Raw genomic sequence first — 18,159 nt, forward strand, 5'->3', positions numbered from 1 at the left:
CCCCGCGTCCGCTCCGCTCCGCTCCGCGCTGCGGCGCCGCCCGCTCGGCCCCGCTCGGCCCCGCTCGGCCCCGCTCCACCGGGGGCCCGGCCGGCCGCGGGTGAGTGAGCGCGGGAGGGCCGGGGGGGGGGGGGGAGGTGGGGGCAGGAGGGGTGCAGGGCTGAGGCCTGGGTCTGGGGGAAGGCGGTTGGTCGGGGGTCGGGCCCCTGTGGGGCAGGGCTGGGACCGGATTTAGGGCCGGGGGCGCCGTGGGGCAAAGCTGAGAGGCAGGGCCGGGGTCCCCCATCCTGGGGAAGGGAGGTTGTGTGGGACGGCGTGGGGAGGGGGCCCGGGGGGTTCCCTCGGGAGCGCAGCCCGGTTCCCCAGCCCCGCGGGGGGGCTGCCCGCCGTTCTGGGCCGCCCCGGTGCCGGCGCCTCGCTGGGGCTTTTACGCGGCTGCCGGGCGCCGGGAACGCCTGACACGCAGCCTCCGCCTGGCCCTCCCGAGCGGGGACCGGGCTGGTGTCGTCTTACACGCCTTATATAGCCCGCACCGGCCCGGGGAGAGCGGGGGCACGCTGGCCCCCGGTCCTGCAGCCTCCGCCACCTCCCAGCTGGGAGCCCCGCCGTCCCTTGAGAGGGGCGGGGGGAGCCCCGGGACCGCGGAGCTGGCCCTGTCCCCCGCCTAGCAGCGGCAGGAGGAAGGTCCTGGGGGGGCTTCGCAGGGGCCTGGCGGCTTCTTGCAGGTGAGGGGTGGCCGGGAGGCCGGGGCTGGCCTGTTTGCCCACAGCCTTGGCCGGTTGACAGCTGTCAGCGCGGCCCCGGCTGGCAGCGGATGGCCGGGGTTCCCTCCCCGCCGGAGCCCCGGCTTTGTGCGCGGGGATGGGCTCGCTCCCGGGTAGCATCTGCTCGGCCGGCTGCCGGAGCGCCAGCCGGGCTGCTCTGCCAGGCGCCTCGGGTGGCATCGCGCAGCTCCTGCGCTGCTGCTGCTAATTGACTGTGCAAAAACACTTCTGGTTCCCATCCTTCCCTACCTGCTGTCGTTTCTCTGCAGTCTGAAATGGTCTCGGCATCCGGCAGCAGGAGTTTCTGGGGTGCTGCAAGGGAGAGCATGTCCCGGGTTTGGGAAAGGGAGAGCAGAGCCCATGGGCCCTCCACTGTGTACGGCAGCAGGGCTGTGCCTGTCTCTGGCACTTGTTGACGTTAGCCTGGGCCCCTCGGCTCTGCTGCTGATGGAGGAGATGCTGATGGATTTGGGGTGCGTCTCTAACCACGGTGTAGGATGGTCAGGGTGGAGTTATTGCTGGAAACATGACCTGCCATGTCCTGCCAGGCACTGGGCCCCCTCCTCGCTTGCTCTCCCTGCCTTGTTCCCACATACCCTAATGCCAAGATTACACCCTCTTCCCTTGCAGAGATGGGTGATATGGAGTCCTACAAGGTGATGCTGAACGGGCCGGCGCCCTGGGGCTTCAGGCTGCAGGGAGGGAAGGATTTCAGCATGCCACTTTCCATCTCCAGGGTAAGAAAAGCCCAGACCGGTGACACTCATTCTTCCTCCTGTCTCTGGGGGTGGGAGGCCATAGTGGCTACATCCAGGTGGCTGGAGCAGAGCTGTACGGGGGATGCAGATGAGGCAGAGCCCCGGGAGTGCTGCATCCTGCCCTGCCTGGCTCCGCATAGCCTCCTTGGTGCCTTATCAGCTGCAGTCTGGCACGGGGGTGTTCCGGGCAGAGGACCGCAGCAGAGATGTGAAATGCTGCACAGCATCTGCAGAGTCATTCTGGCTGCTGGGGGGGCAGGGGAGGCCCTTTCCGGAGCGGACCCACCACAGGGGGAGGGGAACTGCTTTCACTGTCTCCCAGCTGTGGGGCCAGCCTCCCGGTCTGTATCCCAACACTGGGCTCAGCATCCTGTAACCCGGCTTGTGCCCTTCTGCCCTCCCTCCCGCTGCACGACTCCCAGTTCTGCACCTGAGCTGGCCCCCGCTGCGGGCAGGGAGGGGAGGAAGCCTGTGCTGCTGCCCACAGTGCTGCCTGCACTGGGACGTGGCTCCTTCCACAAAAGCAGCCCGTTTCTCCAGCGTAAGCGAGAGCTGTTGTGCTGCCAGCTGGTTGCAGCTGAGGCACCTGGTGTGAACCGCTCCTGGTGCGATGCTTACCCCGGCCAGGTCTTGCTCCTGGGTGTGTGTGGGTCCCTGTCCCTGGGTGGCCCAGTCCCCGGGGTGGGTGCTGGCCACGACTCCAGCCACACAATTGCCTTATAAGCCTTGGAATGCAACTGCATCGCCCGTGCCGCTGACGCTGAGGCAGCTGGCACAGAGGCAGCTTCTCAAAGGACAGCTTTGCTCGTGACACTGAGTGCTGCATGGGGGCCTGCCCCCGGCATGTGCCCGGCACCAGGCTCCTGTCCTGGAGAGCGTGGGTCTCTGCAGCACCCAGGGCACCCAGCATGGACCCTGAGGGCACTGTGCAAGGCCGGAGTCGACAGTGCTGTTGCCCTGGGGCCTGTTGATCTCTGCTGAGCACACAGAGATGGCTTCAGCAAGTTTATTCTCTAAAAAATGTTTCTCTTGGCTGCGAGCCAGCGCTTAACAAAGGGTCTGGTCGGATGGAGGAGCCTCCCAGGGCAGGGGCCTTGCGAAGCAACGATCCACTGTACAAGCAGGCCAGTGCTGCCCTCGGGACTTGGGTAATGCTGCCATCCTGGACAGGGCAGGCAGGAGCAGCAAGGACATTTCTAGGGGATGGAGCCAGTTTTGGGGAGCTCTCTGGTGAGGCTGGGCTGCGTGGCATGGTGGTGGGCTCTGTCTGATGGGAAGGGGTGACCCTGTGCTGCTTTGTGCCCCAGAGGCATCCCCAGCCCTAAAGCTCCTGCCTGAAGCATGTTGCCGTCCTTGGACGCTGCTTGCCTTGAGCAAGGGCACTGCTGGCAGGGCAGGCTATCCTGCTGAGCCTGGGGCTGCCTGAGCGGGCTGGAAGGAGGTGTCCTGCCCCAGCTTTGGGGGCTGCAGCGGGGTCCCGCTCTGTGGAGCTGGGGAGCACAGGGGGAAGGCAGCACTGGCGTGTGCTGTGGCTCTTGGATGCTTCCATTGCTGTGACACTGGTGGGTGAGCTCTGAGGCTGCTTCAGCTCGGTGATCACACAAAAGAGATGCTGCCTTGGTCCTCTGCTCACAAGTCTGTCGTGGCAAGGGCCTCTGCTGGGATCCTGACACCTTGGCTAGACAGGCTGCGAGACCGCGGTCCTGAGCTGCTTGTGGTAGAGCCAGGGTAAGGGCTGGGTGGTGTGTGACACATCCTGGCGTCTGCCGGCCGAGGAAGTGGAGAGACCCTCAGTGCTGCAGGTGGGAAGGTGCTGGGCGATGCTGCCTGGGCCCTTGTGCAGGCACCCAGCTCCTCTCCATGCTGGGTGAGGCTTTGTCCAGGATGCCAGAGCCCTGGATGGGGGTGGCCGGTGGGCACCTCGCTGGGTGCGGGGATGGAGGTTTTGGGAAACAAAGGACTGGCTGGGCGGAGAGGGAAGGAAGGAAGCCCTGGTTAGCAGGGCCAGGAGGGAAGCGGGAGGGCTGGCACTGCCACAGCTCCTGGCTGAGCTGGCACCTGCCGAAGGGGTTTCCTGGCGTGCCGGCGCAGAGGGGGAAGGGGAGCGCAGCGGCGCTGGCCGGGCTGGGTGCGGCTGTGTGACGCAGCCTGCTGCGTTCTCCCCTTCCCGGGCGGCCGTGTGAAAACCTCTCCCAGCTCCCGCTCCTGCCTCCAAACCCACGCAGCCGCCCCGCGCCTTCCCCAGCCCTCCAGGGCAGCAAGCCGGGGCTTGCAGCAGCGTGGCCAGGAGCCGGCCGGCGCCGCTTGCCACCCAGGGCACCCTCCCGTGCTGGGCAGGAGCAGCGGGCGCTGGGTGGCACAGGGGCACCCGTGTCCCACCGGGGACGGCAGCAGGATGCACATGGAGCTGGGCTGCATCCAGCCCGGGTGTGGGGTTTGGCCTCACGTGGAGGGCCGGTGGCGGTGCGGGGAAGGGGAGCACAGCTTTGGGGTGAGCCGGGCCCTGCGCACGGGCAAGGAGGGGCCAGGGCTTGGCGGCAGGGATTTTTCAACTCTCTGACGGCGCTGGGAATCTGGCTCGCTCCTTTTATGTTCATGTCGAACAGGACTTGAGGAAATACTTGGTCCAGGTCCAAGCGCCTCAAGTTCTTCCGCGCTGGAGGAGCAGGAATGGCTGCAGCCTGCCCACGTCTATCTGTCTGTCTGTCTGTCAGTGCCTGGGAGCTGCGTGTGGCAGTCGGGGCCCTGCTCGCCTTTGGCTGTGCATCCCCAGCGGAAGGGGAGAGCAACCTCTGCTTCCTGGCACGGGGCTGATGTAGGGCCATGCTGTAGAGCCGCGTTCGGGGCAAGGTGCATCCCCGAAACTGTGGCCGAGCAGGGAAACCTGTGGCCGTGCTCCCGGCTGCCCCAGCGGGGTGAGATTTGAGGGGAAGCGGCGTGGGTGGGGGTGGGTGTCTCCCTGCCCTGGGGGGTTGCTCCCGTTCCTCTGCGGGGATGAGGTAACGTCTGCGCCTGACAGGAGCGAGGGCGGCTGGGGGGAGCGCCTGGGGGGTGCCTCCCTTGCCCCCCTCCCCGGCCCCAGGCGAAGGGCTGGACATGCCTGTGGTTCCCAGCCAGACGTGGGCTGCCTGGCGGGCCCTGACTCACTGCTCTCCCTTCCCATCCCGGGACTGTGGGGACGGCTCCGAGGGGCGTCCAGGCTTCCTGCCGAGGCTGAGCCAGCACTGCCTCTGCCGTTCAGCGTCACGGGGATGGGGTGCTGGTGTGGCCCTCAGCCGTGCCAGAGGGCAGGGGCTGGGCAGCACCCTGGGGTAGTGCTGAGCACTCTACGGCTGAGGAACCTAAGAGGCTGCTCTGGGCTAGCGCACTGGGAAATGGGGGTGATCTGAGGGTCCCTACCTCCCCCTGGGTCAGGTCTGTGCAGGGCTGAGCCTGGGCCGCAGCGGATCCTTGCTCTCGTGGGGATGAGGGCATCCCTCCACGCCTGCGTCGCTGGCCTGGCTCTCCCTGACTCCGTCTGTCCTGCAGCTGACGCCGGGCGGGAAGGCGGCCCAGGCCGGCGTGGGAGTGGGCGACTGGGTGCTGTACATCGACGGGGAGAGCACCAGCTCCATGACACACATCGAGGCCCAGAACAGGATCCGTGCCTGCGGGGACAGGCTCTGCCTCACCCTGAGCAGGTAGGATTCATGGGTTCTGCAAACCCGGGGTCCCGGTGGGGACAGAGCAGAGCTGGGGCCCTCTGCCCAGCGCCATCTCCCAGCATCACAGCTCCTTGCTTGGAGCCTGGCAGCCTCTAACTGGGATCAAGGGCTCTGCTTGGCTTGATGAGGCTTAGCCTGCCTGCTGGCCCTCACCTGTGAGCCATGAGGCAGTGCCAGCCACCCACAGCTCCCCTCAGGTGGGTGCTCCATCCGTGGGGTACCAGCATCCTGGTGGTGACTGGGCCAGCTGCAACACCTACCCATCTGTTTCCTCTTTTTCAGAGCCCAGAACCACCTGGGGAAGCCGCAGAAGGTATGTGTCGCTACTGACGCTGCAAGCAGCAGCTCAGCCTCATCTCAGGGGGAGGGAATCTCTGAGCGTAGCTGGACAAATTGGACTTTGCTCCTGGGGTCTGCAGGCTTCTGGGGGACCGGGGTGTGTTTGGAGGGCTGGAAAACTCCCAGCTGGAGGAGCATCTCTGACCCCTGGCACTGCAGGGGATCAGAGGGAGTGGGGTCTGCCCTCTCCAGGCCCTGGCTGCTGCCTGTCTGCGCCCCTGCTGGTGCTGGATGTGGGCAGGGGTGCAGGGGAAGAGGCCAGGCAGCCACAGCATGACCTCGGGGCCCTCTGTTTGCTAGTGCTGGGGAGTGCCCTGGCACAGGGAGACAGGGCTGGGGCCGGTGACTGGTGGCTCCTGGACGGAAGCCATCTGCATGTGTTCAGCTTCGTGCCGCGGGACGGTTGCGACCGGTGTGTGTGCATGCACTGCCCCGCTGCAGGCAGCAGTGAGCGTCTGGGGCACTTACTAATCCTCCAGCGACCCTCGGGCCAGGCTTGTGAGCTGCTGTCACTGGGCTGGGTGCCCTGTGGAGAGAGGTGCCAGCCTGGCAGAGCCTGGTATCTGAGGTGCACATGCTGTCTGGCTTTCCTACCTGGCTGCCTGTTGCACTGCCTGGCCCGAGGCTGCCCCTTGCATGCTGCTTGATGTGTGAGTCCGTGTCTGTGTGTTTTGTCTCGCTCAGGACTCACTCCCCTGCTCTGAACCCCTGAAATATAACTTCGCTCCCAGCACCGCCCTCAACAAAACAGCTCGGCCCTTTGGGGCTGGCTCGCCTCCGAACCCACGGCCCGGGCTGGTGACGAAACCCGTGACGTACGTGCCCCTGGCGCCCACCTGCACCCCCCAGCATAATGGGTACGTTGCTGTCCGTCCTGCTCCCTGAGGACTGGGGGGAGCCTACTGACTGGCCCTGCTGAGCCTTGCATGCCAGGCACCCATGGGTGAGAGCAGGCGACAGCGCCCGTGTGCCCTGACGGCTGGTGCTGAAGTGGCACAACAGGACTGTCACGTGTGGGGACACACAGCCACGCACATGCCAGTCCCTTGCTTGGGGACGTGTCAGCCTGTGGGGCACGGCATGGCGATCGCAGCAGGACACTCGGTGGCATCTGTGGCAGCAGGGAAACGGTGGCTGCATGGTGGCCACCAGCCAGTGCCCGGGGATGTCCCGCTGGTCCCCGGGCTGCTGGGACGGGCTGAGCAAAGTGAAGCCCTCAAGCCCTGGGCAGCGCCGTCCTCACCTCGCTCACGGGGAAGAAGCTCCCACCTCTGCAGGCCGCCCACCCGGCTGCCGTGCGTCCGGCTGCTGCCGGTCCCGGCCCCTCCTGCTGAGAGCTGCCGTGGCACCCCAAAACTGGGCAATGGGGGGGGTGTGGCCCTGGCTGTCCTGGACACCCAGGCTTGTTTTGGGGGGCTGAAGGAGGTATCATCTGCTCACTGGTGTCTGCCCCTGCGTCCCAGTGCGCTCCCAGCCCTGGACATGAGTCTTGGGAATAGGGGGACTGGTGCAGGCTGTAGGTGAACTCTGGAAACTTCTCAGGTGCTGCGGGTCTAATTTCACCTTCCTTTTTCTTTCTTTCTCTTCTCTCTTTCTCTTTCCCTCTCCCTTACAGGTGCTGAGCCTTGACAAGTCAGTAAGCCTTTTGCCTGATCTCTCTATCCTCCCTGCATGCCTCTTCCCTGCTAGTGCCCCGTTCTCCAGGGCAGGGCCAGCCTGGGGACAGGCAGCACGTACTGCTCTGCCCGTGTGGGTGGGTTGCTCCTGGCAGCGAGCTGTCCCTAGCCTGAAAGGCGAGCGTTGCCTGTCTCTGCCGGCTCTTGGGGCCCTGGAGTGTCCTTGCACGTGGTCCCTTCCCTGCTCCCCAAGATGTGGCTCGACTGGGCGAGGGCTGCTGGGCTGTACTGGGCACCCTGCCCAGAGCCAGGCAGGTGGGTGGCACTGCCATGGGCACTGTAGGTGTTCACTGGGATCTCGTGCAGCTCCCCTGCCAGTGTTTTTTTGACTTTGGCTTATTCTTGCCCTGTCCTTTCCCATCCAGGCCCTTGGGGCCAGTCTGACTGCCAGGAATGGTGGTCAGTCCTTAATGGGCCCTTCCTACATGGAGAAGGAGTAGGGGCTCTGGGGAGTAAGGCAGTGTGTGGCGTCTCAGGTACTGGTGTGCTGTGGTTCTGTGCTGGGGGAGGCATGGGGTAGGCCCAGGGAGGTGATGCTGTGGGGATCTGTCAGATTTGACAGATGACTGTCACTCGCAGGCAGCCCTCACAGCCGCTGGAGCCCCCCAGCACCCCCACGTGTGACCCTGTGAAGTTGCGGCTGATAGAGGATGCTGAGGACTGGCAGCCCCGCACCGGGACCTCCCAGTCCCGCTCCTTCCTCAAACTGGCCCAGCTGATGGGCACAGATGGCAGTAAGTTCCCACAGGACCCAGCGGTGGCTGCTGCCTGGGGGCGCCCGGCTTTGCCAGGGCAACTGGAGCCGGATAAAGGCTGTGGTGCGTTGTGGCACTGGAGTGTCAGTTTTGGCCCATGTGGCCCCTCTGGGGTGGCTGAGCTGTCGGGAGCTGCCCGGGGCTGTGCGTGGGCTCGTGATGGTGCTGCTGGGCTGGGGCCGTGCTCTGCCCCATGGCCGGGGCAGGGCTGTGTGTTTGGGCAGGAGGGCGGTGGGAGGAGAGGTCTATTTTCCTGCCTTTCCCTTTCTGCTGTCCCTGGGCATTGGTTGCCACAGACTGACTGTCTCCTCCTTTTTTTCCTGCTGTGCTCAGTGGAGGATCATGAGGATGAGCTTGTTAAAAAGCCCAGGTAAGGGGAGCGTGTGCCAGGGCAGCAGCAGGAGCCATGGGGGTGCCCACTCGGGGCTCAGCCCCCCTGGCTGGTTTGCACTCACTGCTTGCAGTGACTCTGGGGAAGCTCTTCACCTGTTGTTGTTTCTTCTCTCCTCTTCCTCCTCTGCCCTCCTGTTCCCCCTCTGTCCTCTCATTGTCCCCAGAGCCGAGCTGTTGGCAGAGCCCCAGAACCCACCCTGTGCTCGCCCCATGACGGGCACCGCCAGCACTCAGCCACTGCTCTGACCGTCACCTCGGGAGGGTCCTGCCAGGCACCCGCCTGCCAGGCAGGCTGTCCCTGTGCTGGGTGTGCCAAACAGGACCCACTGGGCACTGCTGGCATGGAGCTGGGGTGGCTGAGCTGCACCGTTGCTTCTTGAGCAAATTGGATCTGGAGGAGGCTGGTGGCACTGCCAATGCCTTGCTGGGGGTGTTGGGAGGTGCTGGGCAGTGCCTGGATGTGGGGCACGATGTCCCATGAGTGTGGGGCAGCTGGGCAGAGCTGAGTGGGTGCTGCTGGCTTTTCTGTGGTACTGGGGGTGGCCGGGAGCCTGGTCTGGAGTGAATGCTGACGGCTTGCCCGTGGGGCTGGGGATGCTCCAAGGTGTCCTGGACATAGTTGGTAGGAGCAGCTGGTGGCAGTGCCAACACCTTGCTGGGAGTGTCAGGAGGTGCTGGGCACTGCCTGGATATGGGGCACAGTGTCCTGTGGGTCTGAGAGGCGGCTCCAAGGCTGCTCTGGAGTGAATGCTGCCGGCACCTTCGTGAGGCTTGTGCCTCTGTGGGGCTGGGGGTGCGTACAGGGAGGATGCCCTGAGCCACGGGTCAGCCACTGACTGTCGTGCCGCTGTTTTTTTCCGATGCCACAGGGATGCCCGTGGGCCTGGCTGTGGCACAGGGTTGCAGCGGTGAGTGCCGGGGTCTGGTGAGGGGGGTCGGGGTGTGTGAGGTCGCCTTTGGGAGCACTGCCCTGTGTTTCAGTGCCAGGCAGGGGCTGTGCTCGGAGCCTGCTGAGCGCCTGCCCTCTGTCACTCGCAGGCAGCCCTCACAGCCGCTGGAGCCCCCCAGCACCCCCACGTGTGACCCTGTGAAGTTGCGGCTGATAGAGGATGCTGAGGACTGGCAGCCCTGCAGTGGGACCTCCCAGTCCCGCTCCTTCCTCAAACTGGCCCAGCTGATGGGCACAGACAGCCGTAAGTTCCTGCAGGACCCAGCAGTTTTTGGAGGTGCCTGGCTTTGCCAGGATAGCCAGAACCTGGTTGGGACCTAGGTTTTATGTGGCACTGGGGGCTTGATTCTGGCCCCGTGTGTCCCCTCTGGGCAGGCTGAGCTGTTGGGAGCTGCCCGGGGCTGTGTGTGGGCTGAGGACATGTTGGGGAACGTGGTGGGGCCTCTGGGGCCATGCTCTGCCCTGTGACCACACAGGGGTGTGTGCCTGAGATGTTGGGGTGGGAGTTCAGCAGGAGGAGAGGTCAGTTTTCCTGCCTTTCCCTTCCTGCTGTCCCTGGGCTTTGGTTGCCACAGACTGACTCTGTCTCCTCCTTTTTTTCCTGCTGTGCTCAGTGGAGGATCATGAGGATGAGCTTGTTAAAAAGCCCAGGTAAGGGGAGCGTGTGCCAGCGGCAGCAGGAGCCACGGGGGTGCCCGCTCGGGGCTCAGCCCGCCCAGCTGGTTGACCCTCACACTGGCTGCTTGCAGTGACGCTGGGGAAGTTTTGCCCTATTGCTTGCTTTTCTCTCCTCCTCCTCCTCTGTCTTTTCCTTCTCCCCAGAGATGAGCTATTAGCAGAGCCGCAGAGTCCCCCTGCGCTCACCCCGTGACGGGCACCGCCAGCGCTCAGCCACTGCTCTGACCGTCACCTCCGGAGGGTCCTGCCAGGCAGGCTGTCCCCAGCTGCACTGTCCCCACGCTGAGTGTCCCTGTGCTGGCTGTGCGGGCAGGACCTGCTGGCACTGAGCTGAGGAGGCCAGACTGCAGCATGGAGTCCTGGAGACAGTGGGTAGGGGCGGCTGGTGGCACTGCCAACACCTTGCTGGGAGTGTCAGGAGGTGCTGGGCACTGCCTGGATATGGGGCACAGTGTCCTGTGGGTCTGAGAGGCGGCTGCAAGGCTGCTCTGGAGTGAATGCTGCCGGCACCTTCGTGAGGCTTGTGCCTCTGTGGGGCTGGGCGTGCGTACAGGGAGGATGCCCTGAGCCACGGGTCAGCCACTGACTGTCGTGCCGCTGTTTTTTCCGATGCCACAGGGATGCCCGTGGGCCTGGCTGTGGCACAGGGTTGCAGCGGTGAGTGCCGGGGTCTGGTGAGGGGGGTCGGGGTGTGTGAGGTCGCCTTTGGAAGCGCTGCCCTGCGCTGAAGCTGGGTCCACACACGGTGCCAACTGAGCACCTGCCCTCTGTCACTCGCAGGCAGCCCTCACAGCCGCTGGAGCCCCCCAGCACCCCCATGTGTGACCCCGGGAAGTTGCGGCTGATAGAGGATGCTGAGGACTGGCAGCCCCACACTGGGACTTCCCAGTCCCGCTCCTTCCTCAAACTGGCCCGGCTGACGGGCACAGATGGCAGTAAGTTCCTGCAGGACCCAGCAGTTTTTGGAGGTGCCTGGCTTTGCTGAGGTAGCCAGTGCCCGGCAGAGGCTGTGGGGTGATGTGGCACCGGGGGCTTGATTTCTGGCTCCAAGTCAACCCTTCAGGGAGGCTGAGCTGTCGGGAGCTGCCCGGGGCTGTGCGTGGGCTCGTGATGGTGCCGCTGGGCTGGGGCCGTGCTCTGCCCCATGGCCGGGGCAGGGCCGTGTGTTTGGGCAGGAGGGCGGTGGGAGGAGAGGCCAATTTTCCTGCCTTTCCCTTTCCTTCCTGCTGTCCCTGGGCCTTGGTTGCTGCAGATTGACTCTTGTCTCCTCCTTTTTTTTCCTGCTGTGCTCAGTGGAAGATCATGAGGATGAGCTTGTTAAAAAGCCCAGGTAAGGGGAGCATTTGCCAAGGTGGCAGCAGGATCTGTGCACAGCTGCATGTCCTGGACAGGACTCTAGGCATGGTGGGCACTGAGCTGGAGAGGCTGAGCTGCACCATGGCATCTTGGGCAAATGGGTTCTGGTGGAGACTGGAGGCACTGACAAAGCCTGATGGCGGCTTTTGAGAGGTGCAATGCAGTGCCTGGTCCTCTGGTACAAGGGGCCAGGAGCCTGGTAGGGGCTGCAGGGTGGCTGGGCAGAGCTGAGTGGGTGCTGACGACTTTTCCATGGGACTGGGGATGCACCAAGATGTCAGGGACACAGTGGCTACAGGCGGTTGGTGACACCGCCAACACCTTGCTGGGAGTGTCAGGAGGTGCTGGGCACTGCCTGGATGTGGGGCACAGTGTCCTGTGGGTCTGAGAGGCGGCTCCAAGGCTGTTCTGGAGTGAATGCTGCCGGCACTTTCGTGAGGCTCGTGCCTCTGTGGGGCTGGGGGTGCGTACAGGGAGGATGCCCTGAGCCACGGGTCAGCCACTGACTGTCGTGCCGCTGTTTTTTCCGATGCCACAGGGATGCCCGTGGGCCTGGCTGTGGCACAGGGTTGCAGCGGTGAGTGCCGGGGTCTGGTGAGGGGGGTCGGGGTGTGTGAGGTCGCCTTTGGAAGCGCTGCCCTGCGCTGAAGCTGGGTCCACACATGGTGCCAACTGAGCACCTGCCCTCTGTCACTCGCAGGCAGCCCTCACAGCCGCTGGAGCCCCCCAGCACCCCCGTGTGTGACCCCGGGAAGTTGCGGCTGATAGAGGATGCTGAGGACTGGCAGCCCCACACTGGGACTTCCCAGTCCCGCTCCTTCCTCAAACTGGCCCGGCTGACGGGCACAGACAGCCGTAAGTTCCTGCAGGACCCAGCAGTTTTTGGAGGTGCCTGGCTTTGCTGAGGTAGCCAGTGCCCGGCAGAGGCTGTGGGGTGATGTGGCACCAGGGGCTTGATTTTTGGCTCCAAGTCAACCCTTCAGGGAGGCTGAGCTGTCGGGAGCTGCCCAGGGCTGTGCGTGGGCTCGTGATGGTGCCGCTGGGCTGGGGCCGTGCTCTGCCCCATGGCCGGGGCAGGGCCGTGTGTTTGGGCAGGAGGGCGGTGGGAAGAGAGGCCAATTTTCCTGCCTTTCCCTTTCCTTCCTGCTGTCCCTGGGCCTTGGTTGCCACAGACTGACTCTGTCTCCTTTCTCTCCTTGTGCGCTCAGTGGAGGATCTTGATGATGTGTTTGTTAAAAAGCCCAGGTAAGGGGAGTGTGCACCAGGGCAGCAGCAGCAGCTGTGGGGCTGACTGTCCCAGGCAGGACCCTGTGGGCATAGCTGGCACTGAGCTGGGGATGTTGAGCTGTGCTGTGGTGTCCCAGACGCAGTGGGTCAGGGGTGGCTGGTGGCACTGACGAAACCTTGCTGTGGGTGTTGTGATGTTTGGGCAATGCCTCGACCCTGGGGCACAACGTCCCGGGAGCCTGGCGTGGGGCTGTGGCAGCCAGGCAGAGCTGGGTGTGTGTCACTGGCTTCTCCCTGCATGGGGACAGGGAAGGTAGCTGGGGCTGGTGGGGTGGGGGCATTCCTTGCCCCGTGCAGCCAGGCAGGGCTGGTACACAGCCCCCCTTTTTCTGCCTTTCCCTCTCCACAACGACTCCTGCCCTGGCACCGTGACTGCTGGGTCCCAGCTCTGCCCAGTTTGCTCTGCCACAAATAAATGCTCCTTGTTTTGTCCCCTTCTTGTCTTTGCCCTGGAGAGGCATAGAGCCACCGGCTCTCCCTCTGTCCCTGTCCCCTCTCTGAGGTTGGCCGTGCCTCTCTAGCCCCGGCTTGCCCTGCCTGCTGTCAAGGCCAGTGCTGGCAGCCTGCTGGGGGGGCACAGACCTTGCCCTTCCCTGGACCAGCCTGACTCTGTCTTGTCAGCAGGGGTGGCAGAGCCCTGCCTGTTCCCAGCTCTACTGGAGCTGGACCCTGGGGCTCCTCGTGCCAAGTCAGGTCCAAGCCCCTCAGCACCCTGATGAGGCTGGGATCAACCATCGTGTGCGAGCGGGCAGTGGGGGTCTGTGTGGTCCCCGGGGTCCCTGGTCAGTCTGGAGCAGCTGAGAGCTGAGTGTGGGACCCCAGCAAGCCTGTGCTCTCGCCGCTGCTTCCCAGACCACTGCGATGAGTGCCAGAGACCCCGAGAGTGCTGTGACTTTGCAGGGCTGAAGGTGCTTGGCTCAGTGCTCCATCACCAAACCAGCTCCCGGCTGGGCACAGGGGCTTGGCCGGCTCCTGCCTGCTTGTTGGGGTAGGGGGGGGCCCTGCCTGCACACAGAGACCCACTGGTCAGTGGGGGCGAGCGGGGCAGGCTGGATTAACTGCTTGTTCTGTAGCCAGGTCTCTGTGCTGGACCCGTCCCCGGGAGCAGCGATGAAGACTGAGCCGGGATTGGGTAAGCAAAATGTTTTCTTTGGGCTTGGGGGGAGAGGGGTGGGGGTGCTGGAGGGTGCTGCTTGCCCAGCCACGGGTGCTGGGAGGGGGCTTCTGAGGGATCGGGAGCACCGTCCTGGAGACTTGTGTGTACGTGCAGCCCCCAGGACTCCCGCCGCCACCCCTGGCCCTGCCAGCCGCCCACCCTGGGCTGTGGACCCCTCGTTCGCCGAGCGCTACGCCCCGGACAAGACGAGCACGGTGGTGAGCAAGCACAGCCAGCCTGCCACGCCGACCCCCATGCAGAACCGCAGCTCCATCGTGCAGGCAGCCCAGCAAGCCCCCGAAGGGCCTGGCCGCACACCCCTCTGCTACAAGTGCAACAAGGTCATCAGGTGAGCCCTGGCCACCACCGCCGCCATGCCAGCGTCCTGAGCCCTGGCGTGGCTGACGTGGCTCTGTCCTGCCACAGGGGACGCTACCTGGTGGCGCTGGGACATTATTACCACCCCGAGGAGTTCACCTGCTGCCAGTGCAGGAAGGTGCTGGATGAGGGTGGCTTCTTCGAGGAGAAAGGCTCCATCTTCTGCCCCAAGTGCTACGACACGCGCTACGCTCCCAGCTGCGCCAAGTGCAAGAAGAAGATCACCGGGGTGAGTGTCCCCCAGCCTGCCCCACACCTCCTGCCCTCTCTCCCTGCTCACCTACGGGTGCCTGGCTCTGTCCCCATCCTGATCCCGTCCCGTGGGATCCCCTGTCCCTTTCCGCCTCGAGTGGGGCTCCCCTGTGTCATGGGGTGGTCCTGCCCCCGGCTGACAGCGGTTCCCCTCCAGGAGGTCATGCACGCCCTGAAGATGACCTGGCACGTGCAGTGCTTCACGTGCGCCGCCTGCAAAACTCCCATCCGCAACCGTGCCTTCTACATGGAGGAGGGACAGCCCTACTGCGAGAGAGGTAGGACCCAGGCACCCCATGTGTCACCCCGCGTGGCCCTGGGGCACCGGGAACCATCGGGGCTCAGCAGCTGCCCATAGGGGTGGGGAATGAGCTGCCCTGTGCCGCGGGGCTCCCCTGGGCCCTGGGGAGCATGGGGACACCCCTCCCGAAGCCCTGAGCTCTTCATCCTGGTCCCTCCCGGCTGCTGGGTAGTGCCATTGCTCCCCTGTTGCCATGGCAATGATGAAGGATGTACATCAAAGGCTAGTGCTGCATCCTGGGAGATGAGGTTTGTCTCCTCCCTGCGGCCCGATGGCGGCCAGGGCCGCCCCGCACAGCACCAGCACCTCACCCGGGTGTCTCGGGCATCGTCCCCCCCGCAGCTGGTAGCGAGTTGTCCCCAGGCTGTGCCTGTGGGATCCCGGCTGCGCTGCAGCCCGGCTGCCCCTGGGATGAGGGGCTGCGGTGCTGGGGAACGCTGACCTGGGCTCTGCTTCTCCTCACAGACTACGAGAAGATGTTTGGCACCAAGTGCCGCGGCTGCGACTTCAAGATTGATGCTGGGGACCGGTTCCTGGAGGCGCTGGGGTTCAGCTGGCACGACACTTGCTTCGTCTGTGCGGTGAGCCCTGTGCCTCCCTGCCCGGCTGCTGCTGGGGCCGTGGCTCTCCCTGGCAGTTGTACCCTGCGTGGGGTACACCAGCAGCGCAGGGTCCCTGCTGCCACGAGGTTTTCCCCGTTTGGCTCTGTGCTGGTGGCTCGGGACCCTGCTCTGAGCCCCCTGCTCCCTGGCATCTGTGCGACAGCAGTGCTGGGCCTTGGGGGGGGGGGGGGGGGGGGGCGCACCCGGGGGCTGGATTAGCCCCCCTGGTCTGACTGTTTGCGCTTTTCTCCCCAGATCTGCCAGACCAACCTGGAAGGGAAGACGTTCTACTCCAAGAAGGACAAGCCGCTCTGCAAGAGCCATGCTTTCTCCCACGTGTGAAGGGCGGGAGTTCAGCTGCGCCCACGCGTGCCCCTGGCCCTGCATGTTCTTCCCTCCCTCCCTCCCCTCCGCCCCCCGCTGACCCCAGGGAGCCAGGCTGGGCTCTCACCCCTTCCCCTTGCTCCTGCCTCTTTCCTGGCAGCTCTTGGCTCAGCTCCAGCCAGAGGTGATGCTGGGTCCAGAACCCCTTATAGCTGGGTGACTTCTGTGCTCCCCGACTGGCCTGGGAGCCCCGGGAAGGGGAGGCTGCCTGGGTTTCCTGCCCACGAGCCCCACGCAGTGTGGTGGCTGTGGCCGTGCCAAGGCTGGGAGGGTCTGGCACAGCGGGGCTGCTCCCTTGCTCAGCTGGGGCCCAGCTGCCTGGCAGCTCAGCACCGGGGCAGAGATGCTCCTAGTACATGTCTGAGTGGGTGAGGACCAGCCCCGCAGTCCCCTGCCACGCTCTTCCCCCACCTTCCCTGCTGCGTGCTTAGTGCGTGGGGCTGGAGACCCAGCCCTGCTCCCCTGCCAGGGCCCTGCCTGCAGCAACCCCCCCGGCCACCCTGCAACCTGCTGCCGTGGCTTCCTACCGCGGCTGCGCGCCGGGGGGTGTGGGGGGTGGTCGGTGCCTTGTGATTTCCCACCCCCCCTCAGCTGGCTTGCTGCTCCCCTGGGGCTGGCGTGCAGCGGCACCCCCAGCCCAGCCGTGCCGGGGAGCGGTGCAGCGTGCCCAGCACGCCCCAGCCACGGGCTGGCAGCGTGGGCTGATGGCTGGCCGGCCGACGGGCTCCCGCAAGGCTCGGGCACAGCTTCCTACCAAAGAGCGCTCTGCAACCACTGTCCCGGGCCTGTAAATGCTTCTCCCAAACCCACACTCTCCGGTCAGGCTGCTGCTGATGTAGCCACGGTGCTTTTAGTGCCTTTAATAAACACTTATCTGCAAGTGCTGGCTGTCTCGAGGCCTGCGGTTTCGCCGAGCGAGGTGCGGCCGGCTGGGAAGGTCACTGTCAGCCCTCACTCCCCTCCCAGGGCCTGACTCAGCTCCTTCCCATTTTCTGGGGAAAACCCTCACCTTGGATTTTTCCTCCTCTGCCTGCATCAGCTGGGGCTGGACCCTTCGTGTCACCAGGGTCATCCCTCTCCCTTCGTGGCAGGCAGGACTGCTAACAGAGGCAGTAATTAATCTGGGGGGGCGCAAATAAGCTGCAGCAAGGGAAAATGGGGCAGGTGTCAGGCCCTGCAGGGGTGTCCCACTAACCCAGCGGTGTGCCCTGGCCCCAAGCTCTGCGCAGGGGACAAGAAGTCATGGGGCACGTGTGGGCCACGTGTACGAGCTCCGGGCGCGCTCTGGCGTAGAGCAGCCAAATGTTTGCTCATGCGATGCAGCTGCCGTCCCGAAGGACGGGTGCGAGGCCGCGCCGGCAGCTCCGGCTGGAACAGGCTTGGGGGCAGCGGGTGTGGGGAAGAGCCGCTCCTCCCGCTCCGCTTTGGCAGCTGGAACGGTCATTAATAATTGCTGCTTTTACCAGGATGAGCAATCATAAGGAAAATTGTCTTGCTAATCTGCTGGAAGGTTCTGCCGGGGGCAGGAGCTGGCTGTGGGAAGCCAAATGCCTACCGGCATCACCCAGAGCTGGCCTGCAACTGCAGTGCTACATCTCCGTGCCAGCTGCAGGAGTGCAAAACCCTGTCAAAAATGCAGAGGGGAAAGTGGGAGTGCTGAAGGCAGGCTGGGGCTGGGCAGGGCGCTGGGGCTGGGGCACAGGCGGGCGATGGGACCGTCACAGGGAGGAGCAGCAGGACACAGCTGCGGAAAGGGACAGAAAGAGCCGGTGCCTGCCTGGGATGTGTTAAGTGCCGGAGTGTGAGTCCCAGCTGCGCTGCCAAGGTCAGGGGAAGCGCAGGGGAAGGTGAGGTGACCGCGGCCCCACGTGAGCAGCCACCGAGCCAGCCCTGGCTCAGCCAGGCCAGCAACCCATGAGCGGAGGGCAGAGAAGGGGCAGGGGCAGGCAGCCGTGCGGGACGGAGCCTGCTGGGGTAGCACGGCCTGGGAACAGGTTGTGCCAGCTCAGCCCCGGGGTACCTGGCCTTGGAGCTGGGCCAGGGCAGAGCCGTGGTGCTGCAGCCAGCCTGCCTCTCCCCCAGGGAGAGCCACGCATCTCCCTTGTGCTGCTGCACGGCCTGCACCCGCTGGGATCTCAGCCCCTTGTCATCGGTGCCCTGTTGCCTCTGGTCCCTACTGATGATGCCTCTGCCACCCAGGGTGTCTCTGCGCTTTGCGGAGAGCAGCTCTTGCCCACCAGCTCTGCGCACCACGAGAGGAGCTTGTGCACAGGCAGCGGAAGGAGGGTCTCGGGTGGGCTGCGGAGGTGGAGCCTGGGGAGGGGCCGCAGCCGCGCTGCTCCGAGAACAAAGCCTGGCAGCAGCGGGCTCAGGGCTCCCACCGTGTCCCCGAGCGGGGTCCCACCGCAGCCACCCCCAAAGCCAGCT

At 65.0% G+C, this 18,159-nt stretch overlaps 1 protein-coding gene across 1 annotated transcript; it reads left to right on the forward strand.

The window, feature by feature from the left end:
- The first annotated feature begins 1,245 nt into the window (after window positions 1–1,245).
- On the forward strand, window positions 1,246–16,612 carry PDLIM7 (PDZ and LIM domain 7). Its single transcript, XM_042790486.1, has 22 exons — window positions 1,246–1,501; window positions 5,051–5,202; window positions 5,509–5,539; window positions 6,250–6,432; window positions 7,181–7,197; window positions 7,821–7,975; window positions 8,330–8,366; window positions 9,259–9,297; window positions 9,428–9,582; window positions 9,953–9,989; window positions 10,635–10,673; window positions 10,797–10,951; window positions 11,310–11,346; window positions 11,911–11,949; window positions 12,073–12,227; window positions 12,581–12,617; window positions 13,733–13,791; window positions 13,930–14,164; window positions 14,242–14,422; window positions 14,603–14,723; window positions 15,212–15,327; window positions 15,604–16,612. The coding sequence occupies exons 1-22, from the start codon at window positions 1,301–1,303 to the stop codon at window positions 15,688–15,690; spliced, it is 2,268 nt and encodes a 755-aa protein (XP_042646420.1). The 5' UTR covers window positions 1,246–1,300; the 3' UTR covers window positions 15,691–16,612.
- Window positions 16,613–18,159: the final 1,547 nt, after the last annotated feature.

This window comes from Tyto alba, unplaced genomic scaffold (assembly GCF_018691265.1).
Source record: "Tyto alba isolate M040663 unplaced genomic scaffold, T.alba_DEE_v4.0 Super-Scaffold_17, whole genome shotgun sequence".
Classification (NCBI taxonomy): Eukaryota; Metazoa; Chordata; class Aves; order Strigiformes; family Tytonidae; genus Tyto; species Tyto alba.